The sequence below is a fragment of the Apodemus sylvaticus genome, chromosome 17 (assembly GCF_947179515.1).
Source record: "Apodemus sylvaticus chromosome 17, mApoSyl1.1, whole genome shotgun sequence".
Lineage (NCBI taxonomy): Eukaryota > Metazoa > Chordata > Mammalia > Rodentia > Muridae > Apodemus > Apodemus sylvaticus.
The window spans coordinates 27,986,368-28,005,831 of NC_067488.1; the positions used below are offsets into that span (position 1 = coordinate 27,986,368).

The 19,464-nt window shown below is 47.4% G+C and overlaps 1 protein-coding gene across 2 annotated transcripts in view; it reads right to left on the reverse strand.

The window, feature by feature from the left end:
- The window catches only part of Washc5 (WASH complex subunit 5), a 51,076-nt gene that overhangs the window by 18,725 nt on the left and 12,887 nt on the right, over nt 1-19,464 (reverse strand). For both annotated transcript variants that reach the window (XM_052161787.1, XM_052161788.1), the window contains 11 exons: nt 17,525-17,638; nt 15,562-15,733; nt 10,785-10,912; nt 7,359-7,488; nt 5,525-5,637; nt 3,720-3,886; nt 3,565-3,640; nt 2,741-2,851; nt 1,827-1,967; nt 1,107-1,187; nt 512-613 (listed from right to left, as the gene is read on the reverse strand). In XM_052161787.1, the coding sequence (XP_052017747.1) occupies nt 512-613; nt 1,107-1,187; nt 1,827-1,967; nt 2,741-2,851; nt 3,565-3,640; nt 3,720-3,886; nt 5,525-5,637; nt 7,359-7,488; nt 10,785-10,912; nt 15,562-15,733; nt 17,525-17,638 (1,335 nt within the window). The remainder of the gene's footprint in view (nt 1-511; nt 614-1,106; nt 1,188-1,826; nt 1,968-2,740; nt 2,852-3,564; nt 3,641-3,719; nt 3,887-5,524; nt 5,638-7,358; nt 7,489-10,784; nt 10,913-15,561; nt 15,734-17,524; nt 17,639-19,464) is intronic.

Genomic DNA, 19,464 nt, shown 5'->3' on the forward strand with positions numbered 1-19,464 from the left:
CAAGAATAGACACCATTCATTTGGGAAGGGAGCCTCATACAAAGGATAAAAGATGAACATAGATGATTTCAACAGTATCAATTTATGAACACATCTAATGTTGTATATCTAACACTTAAGTTGAATTTAAAGAAGTGAAACATTTCTTACCTAAACATTTCTGTTCATTTTTCTCTTTAGAAAAATTACCATACTTTTAAGTAGATAATGCAAACTTATAAAAAAAATCCCCAGTCTTTCCAGTTTCTATCAGGGTTGTGGTGAGTGAGTTCTTTGGACAGTTATGAACTGAGTCATAAGCATCAGTTCAGTTCTTAACACAGCATGAGCAGGGAGAAGTCATTTTAAAAGGAGGTTTTTTTAGTGGATCATAGAAAGTATCAAAAAAGCAAGTAATTTGTCACCACAAAACATCTATTGATATGCAGGAGAGAGAAGGACCTATCTTGTTCAGAAGGCGTTTCAGTGCGCCCTGGCAGCAGAATGGCAGGTCCGGTCTGGGCATTTGTACCTTGGCTCGAGGGTTGAATATCAGTCCCCGGTGGAGGGCAAAAGCCACGCGCTTAACCAGCTCCTTCCTTATTCCGTCTTCCAGCAGCTGCTTGGGATCCACCTACATGCAGATCAAAGGCATTCGGTGCCGTCAGGAAAAACAGGGCGATGGCAGGAGGGTCTGCAGCGCAGCATCTTCCGACCTCCTCTCTACATGATTTACATTTGTAAAAGTCTGCCCTGATCATCTTTAGAGGGGTAGCTGAACACAGGACTCTGGTCAGCTCAGTAAGTTTCAGGATAATTTTACAACATATTATCAAGCTGGCAGATATGGACAGTTTTTAACTGCTTTACATTTTAATCATTTCATTAAAGTGTCATTTCTTACAGCCGGCAGGAGATGGTGAAATAAAATTCTAAGTTCTGGTCGTATGGTCGTCTTTAATTATGGGCAATCAGGGTTATAATGTTTCATTTTTCTCCATCAAAAATGGGTAAAAACAAAAGTTCTGAGCAGCACAAGATGGCCACATTCCTCCCTGTTTCACATGTAATTACCAGAAAATCAAAGAACTCTCCACAGGCCACAGAGAGCAGCAGCTCGACCTCACCTTGATGATGCCCACCAGGGTCGTCTTCATCATCAAGATGCCCTCCGTAAAGATGGAGATGGCGTGAGTGAGCTTGGCAACCTTTAACAGAGAGACAGGGAGATGACATGCGTCACAGGAGTCCTCGTTCCTCTGCAAGGCTAACCAACTGGCTGTCAGAACTGCACTGGGCAAAGACAAGAGGAAATGTGTGTGTGGTTGTGAAGGACACTGGTGCGCATTTGCCTGGGATGGACGTGAGGTTCTGTGGGGAACATCGCTGTCAACAGTTGTTCATCCTTTACCACAGCACTTCTTTCTCTGGCTTCTGTTTCTCACATCTAAACTTCAGGGCTGCAATTCCCAGCTTCCTGAGTGTCCTCGAAGCATATTTTACTTAACAGTATTTCTAACTTACGATAGGCTTACTGAGATGTAACTGCAGCGTGGGTATTGTGTGAACAGAGGAGGATGTGGATGTGGACAGTCCTGGTCATGCAACACAGGAAGAACAAGGACAATGCCAGAATGTTCAAGAGAAAAGAGCTCCATCGCTCCAGAGAACTCGGGTATGGAAGGGTCTCAGGGACACTAGGGGAAGGTCAAGACCACTAAAGACTGCGGGAACATGACACAGGTGATCTGCCGGTCCCCAGGGCCTGCAGGAGCCACTGGCCGGGGATGTTGCAGGGGTTGGAGCTTCAGATATCGGAAGGCAGAAGTCAAGGGGATGGACGGCACCTCGTATCGCGGGCCCAGCTGAGCGTAGTCCCGCAGCCTGTCCTTGTCCAGGCGGGTGGGCACTTCGATGATGTCATGGGTCTGCAGCTTGATGATCTTCAGGAGAGACGTGAACATGCTTTCTGGAATGATCTGCAAAACCTTTGATGAAAAGACCAGGAGGGAATACAATTGAGTATCTATATGGTTTTGGTTTTTTTTTTAAGCTGATGAACAGGGATGATGAGAGCGAGATAGGATGGCAGTTTACGTAGGGAGAGATGCCGAGAAACTTAAAAGAACTATCTCGGAAACTGTCAGAAGGGTGCTGGACGTGTGATACACGCCTTCAGTTTCAGCACAGGGGCAAGCAGAGGCAGGAAAATCTCCTGTGGGTTCAAGGCCATCCTGGCCCACTCAGTTTCAGGACAGCCAGAGCTACATAGTAAGCTGTTTCAAAATAAGCAACCGCTAGGAAAAACATGCTTCCGTGTTCCCACCATTGCCTAAGGTGTCAGTCACACGCGGGAAGTCTCAGCCAGAGCACGGCACAGACTGACCGAACTCAGACATGGGACCTTGATCCATTACAAATGACTGGAGCACGGACCAAGAGTCTCCTGAAGACTTGAACTAGGCTCTGGTAAGAGAAGGGAGCTGTGATCTGCCTCTGAGCAGCCAGCTCTGCCCCGGAAGAGGCTCTATCACCTCTGCTCCTCAGCCTCTGCAACTCGGAGGCCCAGAGCACGGGAGAGCCAACATGATCTCTTTAGAAAGCAAACCACACTTGCATGTCTGCAGCTTCGGTGACAATGTGTTTATTTTGAGTACTGGACACTCCTGAGAAGAAACCTGCAGAACATGGAGCCCCAGCAGGGCACTGTTTATTTAAGGAAGAAACTAGCCAATAAAACTCAGCCAGAGGCATTTCTTACCTTTCTCACGTATGACACCAATTCCCCTGAGTAATACTGAGATACACTGAGGAGGTCAGGGCTGTTGGCTTGATTGATCCGTAGCAGGGGAAGGTCAAGGGCAGAGGCGAGCTGGAAGGCAACAACACACGCCTGTCTCTTGTTTCATAAATGCCCAAAGTAGAGTTTACAACGCAACATCTGTGCTTCACCCAATAGAGGGAAACAACTAGAGAGTTTCAGCAATGCCTCAAATAGGTTCTGACTATATATGAAAAACCGAAAACAACCCCCATGGGTTACTACTACTACTACTACTACTACTACTACTACTACTACTGTGGCAGAGTTTCTGGCAGCAGCTGGGAACTCGAGAGACATGTCAGTTACCGGACCTACCACAGACTTGCAAAGCAGTATGGGAGTGGCATGGAGAAGCCACTGTGCTAAGTAACTGACACGCCCCGAAGCTGGAGAGCTGCTATCCCACGGAAGCCCTTTGCATTCAAGACTCCTTGTCATCAAAAAAAACTGTTATGTGGCCCCAGTGTACATGGGTCTATATCACAGGCATTCAATAACTTGTACTGATAACAAGCCATTGATTTAGTTTAAAACATACATAATACTTTAACCATTAATGATGAAAGCGAATGTGCACAATAATGAGATGGAGATTTATTTTACATAAAGAACTAAACCTTGGCTGAACATCGGATGCTGCTTCTGATGAAATGCTTCATTAGTGTTTAGTGCAACGTGGATAGTGTCACACCCTGACCAGTGAAAGCAGAGCAAAACTGACGCTTGCTTCTGCCACAGGATGGATGTCCCAGCCTGCTTACCTTCAGGAACGTGGCTCTGAGCTTGGTAACCATGGACGGGTTGACCCTTATGCTTTCCTGCATGATGGATGTGAAACTGTAAAGAGGGATGGACACACGGTGAGCAGACGAACCCCCTCCTTCATCATGGGTAAACGTTATCGTGTCCAAATTACCTGTCAATTAACTGCCAGGCAAAAGAAAGGTCCCCGACGATCTGCATTGTGATCAGGACTTCCTCCTTGATGTTGATGGTTCTGATCATTTGATGGAGAAATTTTCGGGTGTCAGCAAGAAACTGGCAAACTTGTAGATTTGATTCCAACTGGTGAAACTCCTGAACCTATGTTATATAAATCCATTTAATGAAACAATCCAATACATCTCCTTCCTTTAAAACACTTCAAAGAAACTATAGCACTCACAAGTACTTTCTTCACAAAGTTTTCATTTCAAATTAAGCTTCAGAACTCTATAAAGCAAGTTCTACGGTAGGACTGGAGAGCAGTCCCCTGCTCCTATCCCACACACAGAGACCATGATATGTCAACATGCTCATCTTCCATTTTAGAAGAAAGAAACGCATTCTGGGAAGCATCCTTCTTCCCGAGTGTGCCCACGCTAAGACTGTAGTGAGTGACAGACAGCACAGTTGCCACAGTACAGCCCAAGGGTCTTGCTGCTTCTTTAATGTTCTTGAATTTTCATGTGTCACTCAAGAGGCCTGGGCTATATGCCTATATGAATAAGGCAAAAAACAAAACAAGACCAAACAACAACTGGGGTGTATGAAGCTGTTTCTAGTGGTACCACAGACTAAGAAATCCCCCAACAAGTTTCTGGAGAAGCTCCGAGCTAGCTGGAGGGATAGGATGAAGTTGCTATTTAGTGACCATCAGGATCATCTCAGAGAAATAGAAAAAAAAAAAAAAAGAAAGAAATCTTGGCAAATGGAAAATACTAATTGTCCCAACAGACTATAGCTGATGTGTTAAGTGGTGAGTCTGAGGTAGTGGTCTGACATAACTATTTCATGTTAACAGACAACTAAAAGTTTAAGAACGGTGAGGTAGAAGAGCTTCTTTGGGTACAGTCATTTTTGAGTATATATATATATAAAAAGAATTAAACATTCCAGAAAAAAAGTTGACCATTCCCACAGATAACATCATTTCGTAAGCACTTTTACTTTTTGTTTACTCTAGGATTTCTCCCCCAAGGCACACATATGTTACACACCCAAAAGACGGCACAGAGCTATGATGTTTGTGTTTACACCTTATCACAACCTCAACATTTCCAATTATTTTCATAATTTGGCCTTTGAAACACATATTTATTCAGGCTCAGACTCATGATTTGCTCCAGCTCTCTTTGTGCCGAGCACTCGGTTGTTATCCTAATTTTACAGCCGCGAGGGTGACACTGCAGGGCGGCTTCTGATGAAGTGTCCTATGGATATATTTCTATGAGCAAAGTAACAGGTGAATCAGAACCTGTAACTGGGACCTAAGACATAACTTTCAACATTTTAAAAATTATTCTTTTTTCAAAGATTTATTTATTTATTTTATGTATCTGAATATACCACTGCTCTCTTCAGACACTCCAGAAGAGGGCATCAGACCCCATTACAGATGGCTGTGAGCCACCATGTGGCTGCTGGGAATTGAACTCAGGACCTCTGGAAGAGCAGTTGGTGCTCTTAACTGCTGAGCCATCTATCGCTCCAGCCCTTAATTCAGTTATTTTGAATTATGTGTGCATGTGTACATGCATGCATGTATATGTGTGTGTGTATGAGTGTGTGTGTGTCCCCGTGTGTGAGTGTGTGTATGAGTGCCAGTACTCACAGACGTGAGTGTGGGAGCTGCCCAGCACAGGCGCTGGGATTTGCATCCTCTGAAAGAGCAGACGGCATACCCTCCTAACTGCCGAGCCAACTCTCCAGCCTAGGTGTGGCTTAAAAGGACTTTCTTACCTCTTCCAAAGCTTGTATTAGCTGCACAGTTTTTCTGCCTGCAGCAGTAGAATCATCATAATTTAGAGACAGTATTTGTTTTGAGATCTCTCTGAACCAAGCTTGAAGATTTTCTATCAATACAGAAACAAGGAAAGCATATTGAGACCCACATTCTTGTAGCTTTGCATGTAGCTCATCTTGTGCAAATGTAGGTTCATAGTGCTTTTATCACATGATTAACATCACTCCCAACAATATTCCAACCATCAACAGCAACACAGAGGCATGTGCCCAAACAAAATAGGTTCAATTTCTGAATGGACAGCCTATTCTGTGACACTGACCATTCAAGGATTAAAGGCCCACATTTCAGCTGCAAATGGATAAGTGCTCAGGTGCTCACTAACACAGAGAGGGTCAGGAGGGTACGGACTGTTGGACAGGACATGGCGTTACTGAGGAGTTTTCTGGAGAAGTGAAGGTAGATAAAGATTTGGGTTCTCAGGAATGAAGAAGGTTATCTAGCAATGTGAAGGACAAATACAAACAGGCTTCTGGGAAGGGAGGAGACCAACATGTCAGAACTGTCTGGACAGTTAAGGAGTGCCATTAGTACTTAGGACTTTAATGGTTAGAGTGACGTTAATCTCGATCATCAACCTGCCTGGTTTAGAACAACCTAGGAGACATACCCTTGGGCATGTCTGTGAGGCCTTTCTGAGAGGTCTGAGAGGTTTAACTGAGGATGGAAGACCTACTCTGAGTGTGGGCGGCAACTTTTGCCTGCTGAGATAGACTTAACAAAAAGCAGGAAGTGAGCTGAGCACTTACCCCTCTCCTCTTCCTGACCACAGAGCCTCACACCCCTGCCTCCACACCTACTCAGCCCCATGGGCTGTGCCCTCACACCCCTGCCTCCACACCGGCTCCACCCCATGGGCTGTGCCTCACACCCCTGCCTCCACACCGGCTCCGCCCCATGGGCTGTGCCTCACACCCCTGCCTCCACACCGGCTCCGCCCCAGTGGGCTGTGCCCTCACATCTCCGCCTCCACATCGGCTCCGCCCCGTGGGCTGTGCCCTCACACCCCGGCCTCCACACCGGCTCCGCCCCATGGGCTGTGCCCTCACACCCCGGCCTCCACACCGGCTCCGCCCCATGGGCTGTGCCTCACCTCTGCCTCCACACCAGCTCCGCCCCAGTGGGCTGTGCCTCACACACCTACCTCCACACCGGCTCCGCCCCGTGGGCTGTGCCTCCCACCCCAGCCTCCACACCGGCTCCGCCCCATGGGCTGTGCCTCACACCCCTGCCTCCACACCGGCTCCGCCCCAGTGGGCTGTGCCTCACACCCCTGCCTCCACACCGGCTCCGCCCCGTGGGCAGGGCCTCACCTCTGCCTCCACACCAGCTCCGCCCCAGTGGGCTGTGCCTCACACCCCTACCTCCACACCGGCTCCGCCCCGTGGGCTGTGCCTCACACCCCCGCCTCCACACCGGCTCCGCCCCATGGGCTGTGCCTCCCACCCCTGCCTCCACACCGGCTCCGCCCCAGTGGGCTGTGCCTCCCACCCCTGCCTCCACACCGGCTCCGCCCCATGGGCTGTGCCTCACACCCCTGCCTCCACACCGGCTCCGCCCCATGGGCTGTGCCTCACACCCCTGCCTCCACACCGGCTCCGCCCGGTGGGCTGTGCCCTCAAACTATGATCCACAATAAACCCTCCCTTCCCTAAGTTTGTCTTGCCAGGTAGTCTGTGGCGCAGTGAAGATAGTGACGGCCAATTTCTAAGGCTTCTATAATATAAACACGTATCTCAAGCACCCCCATGACGCCTCTTGAGCAGTTACCATTTTTCTCCACTCGGGTTAGTGGCTTCACTCCTGAGAAGACATCGGCGAGCTCGGTCATGCGCTCGGAGCCCTCCTTCTTGTAATGCTCCCACTTGGACTGCTTCTCTGAAAGCATTTGCTTGAACATCTGTTGACAAGATGGAAAGATTTATTTACTTCTGAGAAAATTTGGATCAGACAGTTTACAGAGATCCTGATAAGAACATGCAACAGGGGTGGGAGATGTGGCTCAGTGGGGAAGGTGCTTGTGGTGCAAATAAGGACCAGACTTCGGATCCCTAGAAGTCATGAAAACTCAGCAGGTATGGAGACAGAGACGGGGGATCCCCAGAGAAAGGCACTAGCGGCACCCTCACACTACACATGGACACATGACAACACCCACAAAACGTTGGTTTGTATATACATAGACTCACAAGTAACCCTGAGGGCTTCAAAAGAGCCCAGTTCCCAGGCCCTGAAGACTCAATTCACAAAGTCTTGGGTAGGCCTGGGAATCAGCCCTGGGAAAATGAAATTAAATTTGTGACCACTGCCCTATTGCCTTTTCTAGAGAATACTTCCCATGATTTCGATTTAGTCATGGAGGGTTGAGCAGCGTCTTGCCAGAGGACACAATAAGGAACTACATGTCCTCTGTAAGCGCCTTCTTAGTCCCTTAGATGGCGACTCTGCTCCCTGACTGTCTCCATGACTTGTAAGCCTATGCAGAGTAGAAGAGTTAGCTAGTGGAGAAAACATAACTAGAGGCCGTTTTTCTCTCTCAGAAGCAAAACTACGAAAACCATACTGATATCTAATCCAACAACACACAAAAGCACGGGGTTTTCACACTGTGCTCTTATGAGGGAACCAGCAGGAACACTAATCTTCTCTTAAGAGTCTGCATTGGATGGCATCAGAATGAACCTGAGAAGAGGAGCAGTCAGGAGACTGCACCTCAGGTGAGACTGTGCGTCTGTGGAGGAACAGGCTTGGTTGTGCAGAAAGGCCACTTAAGCAATGAACAGCACGTGAGAGGAGGAGGAGGAGCGCCGAGGTTATTTACGGACTCTACCCTGGCTTTCCGGACGCCTGGGAGAAATCCATGTCATTTCCCAGGGGCAAAGCACACCACAAAACAACCTTGACTGCCGGCCGAGCGGCTCACCTCCCATTAGCTGCTCACTGAACCCTTGGGTTTCCTGTCTGCCAGGCAGAACTGGGGAAGAAGCATGACCTTTGCACCCATCTGTTTAAAACATTGTATTTCCTGTGTGTGCACAGATGATGTGTGCGTGTGCACACACGTGCCAAAGGTCAAGGGCAGCAGTTCTCAGCACTGAACTCGGGTCATGAAGCTGGACCGCAAGCCCAGGCACTGGATTACTATGAAGTTCACCACTGCAAAGAGGAAAGCAAGCACAGGCCCGTCCCGGTGCTTTTCAGGAGGCCGGGAAGCAGTTCTAGGTCAGTGAGAGCACTGGGGAAGCAGGAAAACAAGTCCGAGCGGAAGCTGCAGTGGGTCAGAAGTCAGAAGCGCTTCTGCTCCACCCCAGCTAGTGTCTCCCTTTCACAAGCTACTGTGCTCCTTCGGGCTCTTCCTTTTCTCCCTATGTGAGCTGACAGAAGAAGCTGCTTCCACAGTCCAGAGAACTGACTGTTGCTAGAGATGCAGACTCAGCTAGTCAGACAGCCCAGGCCTGCCCTGACTGGGCTTAACAGCACATGCACCCAAGATAATAATATACTCTTAAAGGACCAGTGATTTTAGTGGGTTGGCCTGATTCTGCTTGTATTCTAATGCTAATTTGTCCCCTCCCAAAAAAACAAGTGACGCTGCCCCCAGTTAATTGTGATTGGTAAATAAAGATGCCAAGCACCAATGGCTGGGCAGAAGAGACAAAGGTGGGATTTAGGTCTTGCAGGCTTGGGGTTGAAGGGAACCATGGAGAAGGTACAGGGGGAGTGGGAGGGGAGGAGACACGGCCATGGATTAAGAGTCAACCATGGCCCTCAGGGTTGCCCAACAGGAGTTAAGAGCAGCCCAGATGGAACACAGTAAGTAATAACTTGGGGTTATCGATAGGAAAATAGATTGTAGCAGCACGGAGGGTGGGCAGCTGCCCAGCTCAGGGCTGATTACGGCTTATTGTAAGTGTAAAGGCTGTGAGTGTGTCTTTCATCTGGGAACTCAGTGAGCTAAGGCAGGGTAGAAACCTCAGGCCGGGGTTTAATGTTTTCTACAAGTGCTGTCTATGTGACTGCGATCCCTGGAGCAAGCTGCACTGCTGCCCCTCTCTGAGTTGTTCTCTAGCACGTGCTCTTACTCTGTTTACCGCTATGGCACTTCCTTTCCAAGGCTTGTCAGAAGCTCTGGCTTCAAGGGATGCCAGACGTCTTAAGTTCGTTTCCTTGAGGGTACAAATCTTAGCATACACAGCCACAGTGCACGTGTCTGTGTGCAAGCACATCTGTATATATGTATGTGGGTCAACATGCACATAGGGGTCCACGTTAGATGTGGGAATCTCCCTTGATCGCTCTTTCATGTTACTTATTGAGAAAGGGCCTGTCAGTCAAATTGAGAGCTTGAGGTACGGCTAGTCTAACTGACCAGCTTGCTCTGGGATCCCAGCTCATGTCAGGAAGCTGTAAACACTGTGGGCTGCTACAGCCACTTGGCATGTAAGTGGGTTCAAGAAATCCAAATTCTAGTCCTCAGTTTACTCAGTGCACTGGATAGTTTTATGCCAAGTTGACACAAGTGAAAGTCATCTGAGAGGGAATCTCAATTAAGAAAAAGCCTCGATAAGAGAGGACTGCAGGCAAGAATGCAGGGCATTTTCTTAATTAGTGGTTGATGTGGAGGGTCCAGGCCATTACTTGTGATGCCATCCCTGGGCGGGTAGTCTTGGGTTTTCTAATCAAGCTGAACAAGCCATGACGAGCAAGCCAGAAAGAAGCAGCCTTCCACGGCCTCTGCATCAGCTCTGACTTCCAGCTTCCGGCCTTGTTTCGAGTTTCTGTCCTGACTTCCTTCCATGATGAACAGTGTATGGATGGATGTGTAAGCTAAACAAACCCTTTACAAGTTGCTTTGGTCATGATGTTTCATCACAGCAAAACCTTAACTAAGACATTCAGCAAGCCATTATCCTGAGCCATCTCCCCAGACCCAAATCTCAGTTTTCACATATTTTCACAAGTGTGAATCTGTACGCCTCATTAGATTAACCACAAGTATACCACAATCTGGTATACTTGTCCTGTCACTACATAATTGTTAAATGTTTAATTCTGTCATTTTCTATAAAGAACAGTCATTAACAGACAAAATCTGTTGCTTAAGTCAGAGACACAACTAAATCATAATCTTTTCTGAAATATTCTCTTAAACATAAAAAGCTCCCAAAGACTAAGGCTATTCCTTTACTATTTTACCTCTTTGAGTATAAACTCGAACTGTGCAGTGTCCAACAGCAGCTGGAAGAGGATCTTGGGATTGTACCTAGAGTCTGCCAGAATCTGGTCCTTGATTTGACGAAGGCGCTTGTTGTTTGGGTCACAGGCTAGAAAGGGGAAGAAGAATTTCCCACTGATTAAATGTGGAGAAAACACCCATGAAATAAGATGGATTCTTAAGTATCTCCCTTCATTTCAAGTATTTAAAAAGTATTAAGCAAAATGTCTACCCACAGTAGGTTGGGAATTATCCTATAGCCACATCATGGAGAACAACTGAACTGTTGTGACAAATGAACTTGTAACTCCTCGTGACATGGCTATCAGTTCCCGACTCACTGCTGAATAAAAAGACAGAGCCAGATAGAGCATTTTGTAGGCATTTCCGGGTCAGCTTCTTAACTGCCTGCAGTGGCTGGGCAGGGCCTTCTGGCGCCATTTCATAGGCTAGTCTTCCTCAGGTCCCACCTGCCCGAGGTGCTCCTGCTATAGATGGCCAATTGTGCCACTCAGATGCAGAAAGATAACCTGAAGCTGCTACCTTCAGAGACCTGTTTTCTAGGACGGTGTGGTGGTGTGAATGTGCTTAGGCCATGGGAAGTGGCACTATTAGGAGGTGTGGCATTGCTGGACCAGGTGTGGCCTTGTTGGAGGAAGTGTGTCACTGTGAAGATGGGCTTCGAGGGCTCCTAGTGATCAAGCTCTGAGAAGTGGAGAAGAGAGTCTCTTGGCTGTCTGTGGCTCAAGATGCAGAGCTCTCGCTCTCCAGAGCCAGGTCTGCCTGCACACTGCCACGCTTTCCACCGTGATGATAGTGGCCTGAACCTCAGAAACTGTAAGCCAGCCCCACTTAAATGTTTTCCTTTTATGAGTTGCCTTGGTCATTATATCTCTTCATAACAAAGGAAACCCTAAGACAGTTAGGCTCTTGTGGTATCTGAAAATTTGAGTTTCGGGCAGAATTCTCATCATTTTGAGAAGTGTCAGAAATGATTCTCTAGGCTTTAACTGTTTATACAAACAGTGTGGTACATGGTGACCGAGAGGCCTCCATCGGGCCAAGAGGAGTGACAGACACATAAAAATGTCAGGACTGTAACAACAGCATGGCTAAGTACGCACTTACTTTCCCCATGTATAAACATATTCATGTACTATCAGGTCAGACATTGGCCAGGCCCAAAAATATTAAATAGCTGTGGCTAAAGATAAAAGCCCAGACCTCTGGCACGCTGGAGTTTGTCCCTGTGCAGTTGAGGAGATGACTGGCTTCCAGAACATAGGCCCGGCTGTCAGGCCCACTGCACAGGGGATGAGACAGCACAGGCTGTCAGGCCCACTGCACAGGGGATGGGATAGCACAGGCTGTCAGGCCCACTGCACAGGGGATGGGATAGCACAGGCTGTCAGGCCCACTGCACAGGGGATGGGACAGCATAGGCTGTCAGGCCCACTGCACAGGGGATGAGATAGCACAGGCTGTCAGGCCCACTGCACAGGGGATGGGATAGCACAGGCTGTCAGGCCTACTGCACAGGGGATGGGACAGCACAGGCTGTCAGGCCCACTGCACAGGGGATGAGATAGCACAGGCTGTCAGGCCCACTGCACAGGGGATGGGACAGCACAGGCTGTCAGGCCCACTGCACAGGGGATGGGATAGCACAGGCTGTCAGGCCTACTGCACAGGGGATGGGACAGCACAGGCTGTCAGGCCCACTGCACAGGGGATGAGGTGAGCTGAGCCGCTGGAGGACCAAAGCTGGTTTGCAAACAGGCTAAAGTGAGCATTTACATTATTTATGTGGAGTTGGTGGGGAAGACCGTAAGCTGAATCAATGGGCACATTTCTGAAATCAGAAAAGGAGCTTGTATAGAAGAGAAGGTAAGTTTATTGAAAGCAGATCAGTGGGGTGGAGAGACAGCTCAGCAGCTCAGGGCAATTCATGCTCTTACAGAGGACAAGTTTGTTTCCCAGGACCCATACCAAACAGCTCAAAACTGAAACTCTAGCTTCAGGGCATCCAACACACTGAGAGAGTGTATGTGTGCACATGTGTGCGCACAGAGAGAGAGAGAGAGAGAGAGAGAGAGAGAGAGAGAGACATGCACATAGATAAAAACAAAAGTCTTAAATGCATGTGAATTAGATAATTAAATTTGCACTGTGAGTACAGTGTACACAGACCTACACACCAAGAAGCAAAATGATGCAAAAAATGTAAAAACAGCTTATGTGCAAAAACATTTACGCAGCTGGGGAGTTTAGAGGAAATGCTACACACGGGACATGAAGAGTGTGGAAGTCCACCTGGCGATGGCTCCTAGCAGTGGAAACAAGGCAGGCAAAGGGCGGAGAGCATCAGGTCAGGCTGCAGAAGCCATGAGGTTGTGGTGGCTGGGTCACAGAGGGACCCACATGATAGTCTGGAAGTGAGGCGGTGCTTGACACAGGGTAGGCTCTCAAGAGAAGGTGACCGAACGAGAGGTGGAAAGCAGAGCGCTCAGCCATGTGGTGATGTGCACCTGTAATCCTAATTCCTGAGCAGATCACCACAGGTTCAAGGCCAGCCTGATCTACACAGCATGACTTCATGGAAAGACTGTCTCAGAAAACAAAATAAAAACAAAAACCCAAACCGGAAAGCAGAGAGCTTTACAGGCTTGCTGGACACAACTGGGGTAGTGGTGTGCAAATTTAGATGAGCCACAGAATGCTTACGAAGCATTTGCTAGGGATAAGCAAAGTGTAACATCTGTCAATGTGCTCAGGGTCTCAAGTGTCTTCTACTGTTTTCTGAGATTTTCATCACTGGCTTTCAAATCATAGCGCATGGATTCTGTGGAGCTGTTTCACACAACACGTTAAGCTCCTGATCCTGATGACCAAACTGTGCGGACAGAAGGTCTCAAAGAGGGCCATGATCCAGAAGAGGTTGAGGCCACTAAATTACCTGTTCTAGGAACCTTCCACTCAGCAAGGCACAAATTTTTACCTGGGCAGTGGTGGCGCCTTTAATCCCAGCACTTGGGAGGCAGAGGCAGGCGAATTTCTGAGTTCGAGGCCAACCTGGTCTACAGAGTGAGTTCCAGGACAGCCAGGGCTATACAGAGAAACCCTGTCTTGAGGGGGAAAAAAAGGCACACATTTTTTTCTACGTCCGATTCTGATCACATCTATGGTCTAGAATTTCATCTCATTTATTAAGTCAAATCTTCCTAAGAGCCTGGGCAGTTACTGACTTCTGGTTTAGCCATCTTTGACATTTCTGTTTGTCCACTCCTACCAGAGACTCGGGCCTTGACCATTATAAGTTTCACACCAAGCTCTGATTTGCCACCTGGGGCCTTTTGTTAATTTCCTGGAGCTGCTCTAACAGGTTAGCACAAACAGCAGCTTTTAAAAGAACACAAATTTAGGTTTTTATGTTTTAGAGTTGCAAATGTGAAGCAGGATCCACTGTACTAAACTAAGATGTTGGCAGGGGCCTACAGATGGCTTAGTGTGGGAAAGCCTTGGTCTCATAACCTGATACCTGAGTTCAATTTGTAGGTCTCGAATGCTGGAAGGAGATCCTAAGTGTGCATGTGCATGGATTGGACACACACACACACACACACACACACACACACACACACACACACACAGAGTCAGAGAACATGTACCTGTGGGTAGAGAAATGCACTAAAGGTTTGATTTGTTTTGTTTTTTGAGACAGAGTTTCACTGCTATGTAGATCTGGTTCTCACTCTGTAGACCAAGCTGACCTTGAATTCAGAGATCAGCCTGCCTCCACCACTCTGAGTGCTGCAATTAAGGGCGTGTGCCACCACTGCTTGACTAAATGGTTTTAAAATGTCAGCAGGGTTGGACTCCTGTATTAGCAGATTAAGAAGGTATTTCCAACCTGTGGTTAGACAGCCCACATCCCAGGACAGCTATGACTATGGCCCAGCACATTTAAAGATGACAGCATCATATCCTAACTAAAAGTGTAGATAGCCCTAAATTAGGGGAAATGCTCTGTCTTGCCCCTTGTACCCTTTAAAGGCTGCCTGGAGCCTTTAAAGCCAGTCCTGGCTGGTCAAGCCATCTGCCTGCCTCACTCTCGTGATCTAAGGCTCTGTGTGATTACACAGACTATGGGATTAGTTTCCTGCATGTAAGGTCAGCTGATTAGCAATGTCTTCTTTATGCTTCCACAAGCCCTGAAGGTTCTGGGGTCGAGGGCATGGACATCTTTCGAAAAGGGAAGCATTACCTCCCTTCTTGAGGTAGGGGCATTAACCTGTCTGTCTACCACAGGTCTGCCGTTGTTCCTTTTTCTATGTTCACAACCCATCTACCCAGTGTGATTGATCAGTGACAAGCTTCTTCAACACAGGAGCCCGACGCCATCATTTTCCCAGCCGCCCACCAGCGCCTGACAAAGGACCTCTGCTCAGGCGGGCTGCTGACCTCTCCCAAGTCGACAGGACACACTAGCTTAGGCAGTGAGCTTTCCTCTCTCACGCAGAGGCCCGCTCTGCTGAGTGCTCTGCACTGGGGCCCAGACCTCGGCTCTGCAGAGCTTTCTGTGGGTGGGGGAGTGTGGGCATCACCTGAGTGATGTTGTCCAGAGGCACCTCCTCCCTCAGGTAACCCTCTTTCAGAAACTGCTGGACTTGAGCACGCACTCTTTCGTCAGAGCTCCGCACTGGGGCCCAGACCTCAGCTCTGCAGAGCTTTCTGTGGGTGGGGAAGTGTAGGCATCACCTGAGTCGGCTGTGTGGAGCATCAGCCAGCGGATGGCCACATTGCAGTCTCGCAGGCAGTTCAGCAGCCTGGGGATGTTGTCCAGAAGCACCTCCTCCCTCAGGTAACCCTCTTTCAGAAACTGCTGGACCTGAGCGCGCACTCTTTCGCTGACACTAGCATATCTGCTTGCCTTTGAAAATTAAAAAACCAACAAGCTGGAATTAGATGAAGAGATATTTTGAGAGTGAATTACATTCAGTTGAACCCCAACAGTATAAGCTTTCCTTCCTTCCTTCCTTCCTTCCTTCCTTCCTTCCTTCCTTCCTTCCTTCCTTCCTTCCTTCCTTTCTTTCCTTCCTTCCCTCCCACCCCACTCCCCAGTTTAATTACATCATTTCTATATGAGGTAATAACATGGATTATAGTAACGGCACCAAGGGCAACTGATTTACTGGATTCTTTTTGAAACACGAGTCCCACTGTGTAGCTTGCACTTTGCTATGTAGACTAGGCTAAGGCTAGCCTTGAACTCACAGAGCTCTATCTGCCTCTGCTTCCAGAGTGCTCAGATTAAAGGTGTATGCTGCCAAGACTGGTTTCATTAGCCATTGAAAAAGGAATATTGTTCTCAGACTTCTGAGGCTTCGATTTAATTTGGATGATCAAACACTGCTGGCTTTATCCCCTGTAAACTGTTTTCTTTGCCCGAGGCTGAACTGGACTCAGTGATTTCTCTGATCCCTTTAATTTTTTTTTTTCTCTCTAAGATAGAATCTTACCATAGCTCTGGCTATCCTGTAACTTACTATGTAGACCAGGCTGGCCTTGAATTTACAGAGATCTACCTGCCTCTGCCTCCTGAGTGCTGGGATTAAAATTGCACGCCACTATGCTGGCTTGATCCCTTCAGCTTTTAACTTGGAAAGAAAAGAAGCAAAAAAACAGAGGCCAAATTGCCTGATCTTCCTACTGTGGTTGGCAAATGTAGAACAAAGCGGACAGTTCCAAAGATCAGACTTTGCTTCTAAGTCAGGTCTTGCTGTCCAGCACTGGCTAGGCCTGATCTCACCGCAACTCTGGCTTAGCCTTCTGGTGCTGGGATCACCACACCCTGACGAAGGATGAGACTTCCACAGGAGAATAGGAAGCTTAATAAAAAGTACATCTCGGCAGATCAAAATTGCAATTTTCCTGGCCATCTGAATTTAGTACAGTATAGGTCCAATGTTAAATCTTGCCAATCAGTCGACCAGTCAAGTTGGTTAACTTCTTACAATGTCACAAATGAGAAAATGCAAGATTGGAAAGGAATTTGAGTAATGAAAAATGCATGGTCCGACACCAGTAAGCAGCAATGCCACTTTACAGAGGCGGCCAACAGCAAAATCATTTCGTACATTATTTAACAGGTTCAATTTACTTGGACCAAACATGACAGAGGCTTTAAAGCCAATATTGTTCTACGTATAGAGGACACCATGCCCCAGAAAGCCAGGCAGGAGAAATATTAAGTACACACGTGACTATTTTATTTATATTCCTGCCTACGCAGCTATTTTCTTCTGCCTGGTGTTCTGTACAGGAGAGTAGAGCCACGTGACTCAGAAACAAGCACACCGAGTCTGCGCTTAAAGAAACCAACTGCACACCAGAAGGGATGACTTCAATTGCAGTTTTATCTCAGCGGTCATCTACTGCTAAAACAACAAGCCAGCTCTATGCACAGGACACGGGCTTCACACGTGAACAAAGTCACCTGTGAACTATTGCACTGAAGTTTTCTTAGGGCCCGAGTCTCTAATTTCCTCTACCACCCAAGTTTAAAACCTGTCCTTAGCTCTGACCTACACATTTCACCTTCGAGTTCTGCATTAAGACGTCTAGGAATACATTTTCCAAATGGGAGCGAAGTGTACCTAGCTTGTTTCCCATAAGCTGGGCTTGACGCCCAGTTACTCACTTCTGCTTAGAGCACACCTACCTGTTCTTTGACATTTGAGAGGTCAAGGGTATTGTTGAGAGCAGTCTTTGCAGCTTTGTAAGGTTCCCACGCATCGGCTAGATTAACAGTGATGCCCATGTAAATGCTGATTACCTGGGAGAGGAGAGAGTGGCTCAGTATTGCCCAGCATCTACTACCATCAAGGAAAGGGGTGGAGAAATGAGAAGTTTTAATTCATGTCAGTGAAACCCAGGGTTCTGCAAATAACTGAAGGCAGAGAGAGCTCTTTGGAGAAGGAGAGTCAAGATAAAGAAAGCACTGAAGTCAACATTTTCCTCTCACTGCTTAGCATTAGATTTATAGATGAAGACATTCTAGAGGAGAAAAGCTAATTTCTCACTAATGAGAGAAAGCACTTTGTTCTTTTCTCTCCTTTTTTCTTTTAGAGATGGGGGTGGGGGTGTCTCTCAGGTCACCGTCACGCCGGCTCAGTTTTCCCAGTTGTTTTTATGTTCTTAAAGTCAAAGATGGGGCTGGCAAGATGGCGCAGTGAGAAAAAAGCATTTTCTTTTCTTTTCTTTCTTTTTTTTTGGGGGGGGGGTTTCGAGACAGGGTTTCTCTGTGTAGCCCTGGCTGTCCTGGAACTCACTCTGTAGACCAGGCTGGCCTCGAACTCAGAAATCCACCTGCCTCTGCCTCCCAAGTGCTGGGATTACAGGCGTGCACCACCACTGCCTGGCTGAAAAAAGCATTTTCTATGCAAGCCTGGTGTTAAATTTGATCCCCTGAACTCAGGCATTTGTGTATGACTCACTAACACACCACACATACACACACCACACACACACACACCAAACACACACTCAGACACACACACACACACACACACACACACACACACATTCACACACACACCACACATACACCACACACACCAACCCCCCTCACCAAACACATGCACACACACATTCACACACATCAAACACATGCACACATACAGTCATACACACACACATTCACACACACACTACACACATACACACACCACACACACACATACACCACACACACACATACACCACACATACACACACATACATACCACACACCAACACACACACACCACACAACCACACACACACTATACTCACACACACCACACACATAGCACACAACCACACACATACATTACACTCACACACCACACGCACACACGCTACAGAGAGGTTTTAAAGTCACTAAGAACACTTAAGAGCTTTCAAACAAATCTACTGATATCAACATTAAGTGATTTTGAATTATTTTATGTGCAGGGTGTTTGGCCTGTAGTATGCCTATGTGTCATTTGCGTGCCTAATGCCCACTAAGACCAGAAAAGGGTGCCAGGCCTCTTGGAGCTGCAACTATAGATGGTTGTGAGTTGCTATGTGGGTGCTGGAAATCAAACTTGGGTCCTTTGTGAGAGCAGGATGCTCTTAACCAAGGAGTCACCGGACCAGCCCCTGGTTCATTAACTTTTAATCTTGCTTTCCAGAAAGTGAAGTTCATGTCATAACTTCCTTTAAGAGCAGGTTTACCCATCTCCCACTTTGTTGTGTCGCACTTTCACACTGCAAACTCTAGTTGTGTTTTCATATGGTTCCCTCTTTTATACAGAAGCCACCTGGCTATATATGTGTTCCTCAAACATTTAAATACCCGCCCCCCCCCTTTTTTTCAAGACGGGGTTTTTCTGTGTAGCCCTGGCTGTCCTGGAACACATTCTGTAGAGCCTGGGGCCTCAAACTCAGATATCAGCCTGCCTCTGCCCCATGAGTGCTGGGATTAAAAGCATTTGCTACCACTGCCTGGTAAAATTTTTAGTATCTCTTCCAAACATAAATAAAAGTAAAAAACTGAGAAGGCAAAAAAGGAGGGTTCTGTTTATTTCTGTTTAAAATTCTTTTAATTAAAAATTTCCCATATGACATACTTTATGT